The sequence below is a fragment of the Cryptomeria japonica genome, chromosome 2 (assembly GCF_030272615.1).
Source record: "Cryptomeria japonica chromosome 2, Sugi_1.0, whole genome shotgun sequence".
NCBI classification, from domain to species: Eukaryota; Viridiplantae; Streptophyta; class Pinopsida; order Cupressales; family Cupressaceae; genus Cryptomeria; species Cryptomeria japonica.
In genome coordinates, this window is record NC_081406.1 from 636,524,601 (window position 1) to 636,537,502 (window position 12,902).

At 36.4% G+C, this 12,902-nt stretch overlaps 1 protein-coding gene across 4 annotated transcripts in view; it reads left to right on the forward strand.

Moving 5' to 3' along the window:
- The window catches only part of LOC131055550 (aberrant root formation protein 4), a 205,619-nt gene that overhangs the window by 146,447 nt on the left and 46,270 nt on the right, over positions 1–12,902 (forward strand). For 2 of the 4 annotated variants that reach the window (XM_057990026.2, XM_057990020.2), the window contains exon 13: positions 12,095–12,146. In XM_057990026.2, coding sequence (XP_057846009.1) covers positions 12,095–12,146 — 52 coding nt within the window. Of the gene's footprint in view, positions 1–3,899; positions 3,976–12,094; positions 12,147–12,902 lie in introns of those variants that run through there. The other 2 variants (XM_059216795.1, XM_059216796.1) reach the window with 2 other exon arrangements.

A 12,902-nucleotide genomic window follows, 5' to 3' on the forward strand; every position in this document is an offset into this window, starting at 1 on the left:
CAAATAGAAATTAAAATATTTTCAATGCTAGAAAAAAGTAGAGTAAGAATTGATTCTCTCATTAATACTAGTAGAAAAAAACTTCCTGTTGCGTCCTCTCATTGAAATCCCATGGGGATATGCCCCTAGGGCATTGAATCTTTGTGATGCATTTATATTTTTGTGCTTTGTACTTTAGGGAGGACTTCTTTTTTGGGCCCCACTGAGTGATTAAGTTGTTATTTTAAGACTTGCTTGCTCCAATCCATCAATATCCCCGTTGATTGGCTTCCTACATTGTGGTACTTCTTAGAGAATCCTCCTTGCCTTTTTCTTTCAAAGTCATTAACACGTTAGGGAGAATATACACTAGGGTTACTTGGGCATATCCTTGGATGTAGCTACTCAACCCCAAGTATACATTTTATTTTATACTTTTTATTGATTGTGGATGGCATCATCACTCTACATGACTATAATCAATATCATTGGTAACATAGCTGAAGGATTTTCCTTGGCCTATGGAGGATATGCGTGTAGCAATTGTTAAACCTAACGAACACATTTCATGGGGTGATAGCTTTTTTTATCATTGCCCTCTTCAGGTGTCCTATCTACCATTTTTGGGGGAAATGCCATTGTATATTGTATAAGAACTCTATTTAAGTACTGATGTAGTTCCTTTTACACTTTTTTGGGACTTTGATCAAAGTTGCCTATGTTTTTTTGAGATTGTAGATTTTTTACAAGGGACCCCTATAGTTGTTAAGTTGATCAATTTATTTATTCAGCCCAATATAGGCATTCTAGTTAAGCAACGTTCCTTTTTTCATATTACAATAGAGTGTCCCAATCCCTTTGGTATCCTTCTAGGTGGAGAGTATTTGCTTTGTTTTGAGTTTTAACAATAGGGCCTCCTTGCCCACAGAGTTCAAAGACACAAGCATGCAATACTAGCTTTCTCTCTACTAGAAGAGGTTGACTTCTACATATATCTAAACACATTGATCTCTCTAGGTGGAGAGTATTTGCTTTGTTTTGAGTTTTGACAACTGGGGCCTTCTTGCTTGTAGAGTTCAGAGACACAAGCATGCAGTACTAGCTTTCTCTCTACCAAAAGAGGTTGACTTCTACATATTGATCTCCTATTGTGATCACTTGCTTCTTAAAGGGCTACTTCCCTTATAGAGCTATTTGTACTTATTGTTTAGTTTTAAACTCCACGTGTTTATCCCTTCGTTTTTTGTTTACATTTTTTAACTGCTTATTTGTAAGATTTAACACAATACCGTCTTTAAAGGAACAACAAGTTTAGTTGGGTGAATAATTCCCTTAAAGCAATCTTAATTTAATTTGACGATTAGTATCTTTTAAGTAAAATAAAAAGTTTGATGGAAAGAAGAATGGAGGGAAAACAATGACATTACAATGGAATTGAAGGGATAAAAACAAGATACCAATTTATTTGTAACTCCCTGATGGTGAAGATGATTTAAATTTCCATGTGCAACTTCAAGCGCTGAAGAAACATAGATTATGACAAAAAAATAGGTGGAAATAATCAAAGGTGTATAAAAAGTTTTATGTTCAAATGCTCATATTTACATGACTAGTATCTAAGTCAATAGTTACACATGCTTAAGGCACCAACATTTAATTTGAGAATGGGAATGCACTAGTTTATGTTTTATGACCACTTTATTTTTGCTGGGGTGGAATGATATGATTTCTTAGTAGGAAGAGTGGGGTATGATTAAATTCATTGTTAAAGAATTCAAAAAGATTTTCTTCATGGATTGGCGAGTAATAATTTTCTTAAGCATATTGTTATGGTAGAGTCGATGTTTTAGAGTGCACATGCTGAAGTGTTCATTTTTCTGGATTTTAAGGGGACAAAATCCCTTGAAACCATATCGTTAGATTGATAAAACTCTCTCTCCAAAATCATTAAGGAGACATTTCTAGAAAAAGTCTTTGGCACTAAATTGAAAAGCATGTATTAAATAATCCTAAATGAGGCCAATCACACATTACTTGCTGAGTGAAATATCGAGAAGCTGTACGAGCAGTGAACAATGTTGAAGTGTGGGATGGCAACAAATTCAAATTCAAATTCAAAAGATGAATCCCACAATAACTTGACCACATGGCACTATCTACTTAGTAGTCATTCATTGCAAACAAAGATGGTAGAAGTGTGCTTTTGTAGATCAAACTTCAAAGTACTAAAGTATAATAGCATAATGCTATGAAAAGAAAAAAGAGAGGATGTATGTATCATTCTTGGTTTAGCCATAATACCATCTAGCATAGTCCAAAGGCACTAGAGGAAATTTTATTACTATTGTAGACATCCATATTAACACATTGTGAGTCTCAAGTATATAGTCTTAATATCATGAATGAAAAGTTAATACGCTATATAACATACTCTAGGCTCTGTTATCTTCAACAACATTGACTTGACTGGTCCTTGTAGTAGTCTCTTCGTCAATCATGTGCTTCAACTTAGACATCAGGTCCTAACAAAGAAGATGTAATAGTTTATTATTAAGGTCACAAGGAGATGGGGGTACTTGGAGACTCCGGAAATTGGTACTTTAGTGTCCTAAATTATGCCTAGTGCATTTATGAAACTTACGCATTGCACCCCGTGCATTTATGACAAGCCTCATGATCAAGATCTCATTACTTTGACAACATGAGGTCAAAAGACAAAGTGCCTCCAATCGCCCTAAAGCCTCATTTGGGACCATTTTGGTGAGGATGGTAGTGCGTCACACCAACGTCCTGTCAGATTCTCGAATCCGGAATCGTATATCCTACATCAAACATTTTCGGACATGTGCCCCTTTGCTTGAATTCGTCTGTAATGCCTCCCTGTGCCTATTTGTTTCATTAAAAGCTGATTCTCTTGCTCATTTGTCTCTCTAGACACTCTTGGAAAGAAATCTCCCAAAAGATCACTCTGTAATGTCCCTACTAGTTAGAGATCATTGTCTTGCAAAACAGATTGTTAGAACACAATAAAAATATATATACATAACTAATCTAATTTGCAATTAAAGTTCAATTACTTAATTAACACTACTTTCAATTCTTTAAAATAAAAAGGATACGAATGCCATACGAAGATATGTCCTTAGGCAGCTGTGAAGCTCGCCTTCTTGGAACCTATCTTGGTTCCAAGCCATCCAGGAAATCGAAGGTGAATTCGATTCCTGTCTTGGATGTAATCTCTTACACCCAAACCATCCAGGAAATCGAAGGTTAATTCGATTCCTGTCTTGGATGTAACTTCTTACACCCAAGCCATCCAGGAAATCGAAGGTTGGTTAATTCAATTCCTGTCTTGGATGTAACTTCTTACACCCAAGCCATCCATGAAATCAAAGGTTAATTCGATTCCTGTCTTGGGTCTTACACCCAAGCCATCCAAGGAAGACCATATGTCAATTCCTTGCCTTGGATGATGCATCTCATCATCCAAGTCCATCAGAGGGGACCGGCCAGATCCGTCTCTTCTTGGATGAACTTAGTCAACCAAGCCATATATATGCATATAGATATTCAGTATATACTGCCTACCAGGGATTATCATAATCCCTCCATTAGGCTAAAGGAATTTCTTCCATATAGCCTCCATCATATAATCACATTAATATTACATTTTATAATTCATTACTGTTTTCCATTCCATAATTTACGTCTTCATTTACATATTCTTTAATCTTTCTAATGATCCTAAATATACATAAATATTCTACATAGATTCCTATCTTTATTGCTACATTCATATAAGTAATCATTAGAGATATATGTATTCATAAAAATGCATTAATATATATGTGTGTGCGTGGCACACACGTCCACACACATATATACCTTAAGACTTCTTAACCCCTCTTACCTGTACGCAGATTGTAGCCTGCGGTTGGAGTTCGCACTGTAGATGTCACCTGCAGATTGGGAGGCATACCACAAAGAACACAAATGGTACTTCCTGTAACTTGATAACAATTCTGATCTGATCTTATCAATGCTGATCTCACTAGATGCTTTTGATTCCTTCCCTTTATATCTCTCAATTTGAGGGAGAGGTCACACCTCTTCATCATGTATGCCCTTTGGCAAGAGACACACCCTTTCATCATTATCACCCTTTGAAAGAGTGCAACTCTTCATTATTTCTACCATTTGAAAGGGACACAACCTTTCATAATCAAATCTGCACTTATTATTTAAATCAGATCTACACTTCTCATTACCCAATTATCCCCCCCTCAAATGAGGTTTTCTTCTCCCTTTTATATATCATTGTTGAGGGAGTCACAACCCTTCCTTTCATGTCTTTTGACTTTTCATTAACTTAATTAATTTTTAATTAATCATATTTAATTATATCATTTTATATTTTAATTTTATTATTATCATTTATTATTAAATTCTATTTCAATGTGGGGATATTATTATAATTTATTATTAAATTCTATTTCAAAGTGGGGATATTATTATAATTTATTATTAAATTCTATTTCCAAGGGGATATTATTATCATTTATTATTAAATTCTATTTCAAAGTGGGGATATTACACACTCTCTCATTATCTTGGCTCTTGAGCTCTTGGCTGGCATTGTGAATACTTGGCAACTATCTTACACTGGCAACACCATCTCGAGCTTCGTCACGCTCTTATCTCAAGAGAGGGGTTTGGCCGGAACGCTTTGTCTTCTCTCTTATCTCTTATTTGGCAACATTATATGCTTTGCATTGTTGTATTTTTGAATGTATCTATTGTCTAGGTGCATTTAGTTTATCATTTATCATCTTATCTCATATCTATTGCAATAGGGGTTTTCCTCCATTAAGCAGGGTTTGTTTCTATTGCATTTATCATTTATCTTGTATCTCATGTAGTAGGGGTTTTCCTCCATTAAGCGGGGTTAGTTTCTATTACGTTTATCTTTTATTCAATCTATCTATCTGGCTATATATGGCGGTGGAAACACCAAAACAGGGGTTTGACTGAGGTCAACCTCTATAGAACCCCAACATTTTCCCCCATCTCTATGTACGCAAGTGGTGAACAGGTTTTGCGTGGTTAAGGGTGAATTTAGGTGTATTCTGGACGTGTCTTCAAGTCTTTGTTCGCACAGATGACAACGAGGTGTGTAGATGTCCCCGCAGCGCACTAGCGTCCACGACCCGAGACCGAATAGGTGTTCAGATATAATCCAGTTTTGTTTTTGTACTCCCATAATAGTTAGAATTGTATTGTTTTCTTATATATACTTCAACATTCTGCAACTTCTTTAGTATAGTTTAGTGTTCATTTATTGTAATACTTGTATCCCCTCACTCACCTTTAGCACCAGTTTAAGTGAGGTAGCGGCAGATAGTTTGTTCTCTAAGATTTGTTATCTTAGAAGTTACAAACTTCCTTCTCTGCAGGTACAAGTATTGGTACAACTAATTTTCAAAAATAGGAAACGGGGTACTTGTAGATGCCTTTTTTTAAGTATAAATATTAATTTTGAAATCGAACAAAAAATGAAATTGAAACTGCTTATACTATCGGCAATGCTCAAGAAAAAACAATGAATAATGAACATGTGGCCCACCTCTTTCTCGTCTAATAAAAGTTCATTTTTTTTACATAAAATAACACTTAAGTAAACTTTCTAGGGTTTTTAGTGTCACGTTTTAGCAAGTGTTTTTACTTTTCTTTTCCTGTTTAGAGACACCTTAGTTGTAGTGGGAGACAGTAGCAGATGACGGGATTCTTAATGCCGAGTGCCCAGATGTTTCATTGAGTCTCCAGTACTGGAGATGTGTCTCCATCTCCGAGACAGGTTTTAGGGGGTTGGAGATGCATCTCTTAGTTACATAGTTTATCATACTTGATCACTAGGTTGGTATTGACAACTTACTTTTGGATAATTGATCGAATAGTCTCCATGTTTCTTGGTTGTGAACTGAATTAGGTGATTATAAACCTCTTTTAACCATTTCAATGAAACCCTAGTAAATGCTTCGAATGGTTTCCATCTCTCCATTAAGAGGTATTGCAATGTCCCCTTTTTGGTCCATTCCAACATCGTTGTAAACCCCTAACTTTCTTGGAGAGCACTAGTATTATTGGGAAGGTATTCTAACTTTTGTAGAGAGTTCTTGGAGTCGAGATGATTATAATAATACCTCGATTGTGTAGATTCAAAATTCTAGGAGAAATCTACACTTCGTGGAGAAGTCCATCATTTTGGGAGAACATGAACTCATACATAGATTGATATCATTTGCACTCTGGATATTGACAGTGGGTTAAAATTCTTCTGTTGGGATTTTCTATTATATTTCATAACTTTGGTGGTGTTTAGAAAAATAATTAAAATAAGCTGTCTAAGTTTGCACAACTTTATTTAGTTAATTATTTTATAAAGTGACTTTTGGGGGTTTAAAATATAAAGTTCAATTAATAAAATTGCTTGGCAAGAAATTGAAGATTATTTTGTTATTTTAGGGGAAAAGTGTATAAGAGGAGGAAATGGTAGTGAAAAAGCCATTCTTGGCATTTTATTTTAAAAACTCTAGTGTGGAGAGATTGAACTTGGTTCATCTTGTAGCAAAATGATGAAAACCCACCTAGCTGATTCTTAGTGAATTCAGATAGGATTCTTAGGTGATTTAAATGATTTGAAGTTTATTCTGGTTTGATAAATGTGTTGCATATAAAGAATTCAAATTTCATTGGCCTGGAAATATTAAATGACTTATTTTGAAGGAGAAATTTCATGGTTGTTTGGCAAGCCAATAGTTGTGTATTTTCTAACTGCCCATTTGAGGAATGCTATAGTTGTACCAAGTGTATCAGAGTGTGGAAATTAGTGAACAGGTAATACAAAAGTCTAGGGGTAATCATAGTTGGAGATTGGCATGGTTTAATTATAGAAAATGAGTGTTGTGACAAAAGAAATATGTGTGAGGTGTGAGATTTGATGGACAAACTTGTATGCATACCATAATTTAAATTGCCTATGTTCAAATCTGATGCTGAAGTCTGACTCCATTTGATAGAGTCCATTCGTTAGCGTCACTCACATGTTGAATTGACTAGCTGCTACTCCTTGATATTATTTTCTGTTCGTGAGCCATACACCTTCATACTATGTCAGGCTGTAATATCTAGGAGGGTGATTACAAGGGTTTAAGGGGCTTTGGGAGAGTCAATGCCAGAAATTGCTATGTCCAATACAACCGCACTCATTTGTCATTTGTTATTTTACTGGACGTGAGGATTTTGCAGGATTATTACAGGTAGCTGCCCAAGTATGAGTTCAATTGTTGGAAAGGTTAGAGCTGTTGCAGCATAAAAATATTGGAAATAGTAACATTCCAGTTTCAACACAGTAGAGATTCAGGGTCAGACCTGCACTATTAGTTAAGTCCAGTAGTGTTGGAAGGTATTTTCATATATTGTAATCAAGAGTTTATGGTTGCAAACTTGTTTCATTAACTCAGACCAGCACTACAAGTCTATACTGTTTCGCCTATGGAAACTATTTCAGAGACATAAGAAGTAAATGCACAGTACAGAATAAGACATGCTAGTATGCCATAAGATAAGTGTTATAACTCCAAAGAACAAGTATATTTTCCTTCATATAGTCTCCAGTTACAATCATGATTTCCCGAGGGAACAAGATACAATATGTTTAGTCCTAAATGTATAGTTGATGGCTAATCAGATAACACAGTATTCCCTGCACATACCAAGCATTCATGGAACAAAACAATGTACCTTACAACATTTGATGCCAATGATAATAGATAGACCAGAAAGTTATATCTTTATTCCAATGTCCAGAATTGTTCATACATAATCCACCTTGCCGAGGTTCCAACCCAACAATATATAGACCCGACGGTTGGCCAAGATGCCAACCGTCACCAACTCCCAACTACCCGACGGGAACCTCTCGGCAACAGCAAAACATAAACACACTTATAATTATTATTCGTACTAACATACGTATTTACCCCTAACATTAGCCCCCACCAAAATGTAGTTGTCTTCCAGAAGACTCAGACAAGAGAAAATGAAAAACATAGCTAAGACCGAGAAGAGGGAGGAGGCGTCCCTGTAGTGGTCGCGGGAGGCAACTGCTGTCCGACCTGGAGTTTCAGGTTCTTTTCTGCTACTAACTGCTATTCCCGAGCTTTCTTTACCATGTGAGCAACTTCCATCAGCTTTTTATCTTTTTGCTCTAGCTGGGAAGTGAGCTCCGCCACCTGGGCTAACAATGCCTGTGCCTCCTTCTCCTGCATGCTGCAGCGGGCCTCACATGTAGTCATCTTCATTTCCATCTCCTTCCTCAAGCTCTTTTCAATTGTGGCCAACTCCATCTGTTTCCTGCTTTCTTTTTCCAGGGTTACTATGTACATTTGTTGGGCCTCTTTCTCTGCTTGATGTTGCCGAATCTGTAAGTACACCTCTCGAAAAGTTCCCTCCATACTGCGGAAGGTGGTGCCTAAGGTGCTTGAGCCTCCTATCAAGCCCCTGTAGGTCTAGTTCTGAATCATCTCAGGTGTACTATTATCCGGCCATCCTTGCTGCTCAAGATGTTGCGTGAACTCCTCTTTGCACCCCTGGGCCATGAAATGGCACAGCTGTGTAGCGTCCGCTAAATTACCGGCCTCCATCTATCTAGTAAGCTGAGCCATGCCGCGTGCAACATCCGAGAGTCCTTGTAGCTCAGCCAGGAATTGTCTGAGTGAGCCTGCTGGGTCATTCGGATCAAGTAGTGTGATGTGGAGTCCGGTGAGAGTCCCCTCCAGGCCACTGCTCCGCTCGTCCCTTCCCTGCTTAGTAGGTCTTCCCTCATCTGGGACAATAACCTCTCTATCTGGAGTCACGCCTGGCCTGATGGTCATGTTATGTGGTGCGGGGGAGGGGGGAAGGTGTGGGGCGAGCGCGAATTGTCCCAGCCATCCATCCAGCGAAGCGTCTATATCCTCATCTGTCATAGTATCCAAGGCTGCCTCTAAGTTAGCTGATGTCGTACCAGTCTCTACTGCCATCGTACCAGTCCCCGTTTCTGCCATACTAGTTCCTGCTACCACTGTACCGGTCTCTGCTGCCATCGTACCAGTTCCTGCTACCGCCGTACCAGTTTCTGCTACCGCCGTACCAGTTTCTGCTACCACCGTACCAGTTTCTGTACCACTTTCTGCTGCCAGTACGACTAAACTGATCTGTGGCATTGATACTCGTCGTTGTGCTGGCAGCTCCCCTTCCCTAATCTTCTGGAATAATACCCCCACGGGTCGTACATCTCCTACTGGGCTGGCGACTGCAAGCGCCTCCTGAGGTACCAGGTGTGCCGAGGCCAATTTTGAGGGCGTAAACTTTACCCTCGTGCTCTTCCATTGTGCCCGCAATCGCCCTTGTTGCTCCTCTTCTTCATCTTCTTCCTGCTGGCACGACTCTGTTTCCTCCTCTGTAATGTCCCTACTAGGTTTAGGACTGTTCATAGAATCCTTCATGAATCTGTAAAAATCTTTGTACACTCCCCTTCATTGGATCTGCAGTTCCGATCCCCTTTATTAATGCATTATTGTTCTTAATGAATGGTTCACTGCCTTTCATTATATAATTGCTCTGTATTAATTATTACTGTTATTAATTACAACATTTTCTATTAATCACTGCACTTAATATATGTGCATGGGCCCTTATTATGTTCGTAATTGCTATCTTCTTTTTATGAGATGTCCCTCCAATGCTGTCTGGATTAGTCTTTTAAAATCATGCATCTATGACATAAAAGTTTGTGGCTTAACAGATTGCTTTTCTGTCTCTCTGTGGTTAGGCCCCGCCCCTTTTCTTCACACTACATCATTCCTTTTATATTCCCATCCCAAAATGAAGCAATGCATCTCTTTGAATAGACATGAACCTTGTTATGAAATGATTACTAACTTCATTAATGTTAGTCAATGCCTTTATTAACAAAACATTTCCACTTTTTTCATAACTTAATTACTACGCTGTTTATTTATAAACCAGAGCACTACATATTATACTCCGATCTCTTTATATAAAGTGGGCGCTTGATAATATTATTCCCTAATACACGTGATAAGCTTTATAGGGAGCCCATCGCCTCTTCTTAATGACTCACATATAGTCCTACTTTGTTGTTTGACAATCATTTTCTTAATCGCTATTGTTTATTGGTCATTGTTAACATGACTCTTAATTCTTACCGTATACCTTGTCCGTAATCGATATTCTGAAGTCGGCATCTGTGATTGATCTTCACAGATCTTCCTCGGTGATAATATTATTTGGTTTGGTCCCGTAACTGGTTCGTCCTCACTTTGGCTTGTATCGCTTCCAATTCCAAAGCTTCCATGACACATACTTAATTCAAATCTTTTGATATTAATATTTTATATCAACCATCGCTAATGTATCGTAGTATATATATATATATATATATATATATATATATATATATATATATATATATATATATATATATATATATATATATATATATATATATATATATATATATATCTTCGATATCCTTGTTATCCTAGCTACTAGCAATACTCTGTAGTCTCAATTGAACAATCAATGATACTAATTGATAGAAACTCGGTGGTTCTTATGGGTGCAGTGGCAATCTCCAAATGTGTTTCCTTCAATAATAATTCGCACCATGAGTTGTGCCTGATAATTATATAACAATGTATCCAAATTTCACAGCGATAAAGTTATATTATTATCACCAAATATCATTGCCTCTCTTTTATATATATATATGCGCAAGCAAGTTGTATTAACAGTATTAAATTATATTAATAGTATCAATATTAAATTGCATTAGTAATATTAATTGTATTAACAATATTAAATTCTATTAATAATAAAATGTGATTCACATATTACTAAATAATTTTTGTATAAAAAAATAAAAAGGGCACCCAGTTTGGTATGGGTTTGCCCTTGGTCTGCAGAGTACTCTTGGGTTGACAACAGCATACCCAGGTGAACCTGCGGGTGCTCTGTAGCACCCAGAGTGAACCATTGTCAAACTAGGTGGCACTAGACCTAGATCTGGGGGGAAATATGAACAAACCGGCAACATAGACATTTATCAATGTCGTGAAGGTATGGTATCTCTTGGATGTTTATTGAATCTGTCATAAGTACTAGTATATAACTTAAATCATACAAATCAAAATAAAATATCCTTTGACGTTTTGGGGAGTATGCATCATCTTTAAAGTGTATGCATTAGTTTAGTTTGCCTTGCCATTGAAACAATAGACATTGACATCTAAGTACAAATTCTCTAAAGTTCATTTTCATATTTTCCTTTGCGAAACTCAATTCAACAATTTTGCCATCATAGCTTTGTAGTATATATTCAATTATAAAACAACTACTTGCTACCTACTAAACAAATAACTTGTTATCGTTCATAATATCCTGCAACCTCATCATTTGCCAAAGGATTTCAGGGATTTATAGATACAGTGATTAATGTCTCCTCAAGGTATCTGATTTAGAACTTGGTTCTTCTGATACTATCACTCTATCCCATTTCTGTTTCCTTTTCCTGGTAACCACTCTCTGGATCAAATTTCTAATTTCGAGATATATCTATATCTCTAAAGCCCTGAACTTATAAGGTGAGATGCCATTCCCTTTTCATTTTCTTCTAATTTAATCGTCCTTTTCCCTTGCTGAATGTCAATTTTTATTTTCCCTGGATATTTTTCAAATGGTGCACTCATTGGTTTGTGACAATAATTAAGCTCACTCAACCCTTGGGGTAAAAAATAATCGTATCCTGCAAGTTGCATTAATTACCGTTATGTGGCAAATGAAGAAAACTTGCACTCAGGTAACGAGTGCAAATTCTAGTAGTCACGGGAGTAGGGACTATAATGGCCACTTTTAATATGCAATAATTATTAAAATTTTGTCTTCTAACTTCTAAAAATAGGAATTTAAATTTTTATCATATTCATTCCATGCTTATGTTTATCAAGGTATTCAACAACTCAAAGTATCTGATTAACTATAATTATTTTTGCAGGTTTTAGCAGCACTCAATTTATACAGGTTTCTGTTGATCATGGAGTCTACTGGTAAATTTATCTCCTAGAACCTCCATTTAGCCTACTTCAGCATGCCTTGCAAGGAGCTGGTTTGATGGATAACGTTTCAATTTGTTATCTTATTAAGTTTTCTAGAAGGTTCATGCTAATGGATTTAAATAGTGATTGAGAATTTTCTTTTCATGTCTGAAACTTTATTCTGAAAGAGGATTTAGTTCCTTTTCTTTTGGTTCTAATGTTGTTGAGAGATTTGGCAAGTACCACACAAGTTTTTCTGTTTTCTTTCAATTTGCCTGTATGTAAAGGTTTTAATCACTATATATAATTTTTTTTCCCAGTTAAGAGAGTTGTGCCACTTACAATTTGATTACATCCTTTTTTTAAGAAGCTGCTATGGCACAGACCGACTTAGATATTTGTAATGTCCCCAATTTTAGCCTTTAGGCTAATATGGTGTTATAAGGAGAAATTAATCAAATTAATTTCTTATAAAGTCATTAAAATAAATTAATTCAATAAAAAGTGACTTTATATTTAATTAATTTAATTATAAGTGACTAAAGTATAAAAATAAAATAATAATTAATAGTCCCTTAATAAAAGTAAATAAAGTGTACCTACCCCCTTCTAGAAGGTGTCTCATGACGGGTTATGGAAAAGGTTAAATAGAAGAGGGTAAGAGAAGGAAAGCGGACTTGGATTACGAATTGTTGATTGGATTGGTTTTGTAGAACCAAGTTCGTGTCTGCAGACTAAGGGTCTTTGGGAATGAAAACTCCCAATTGA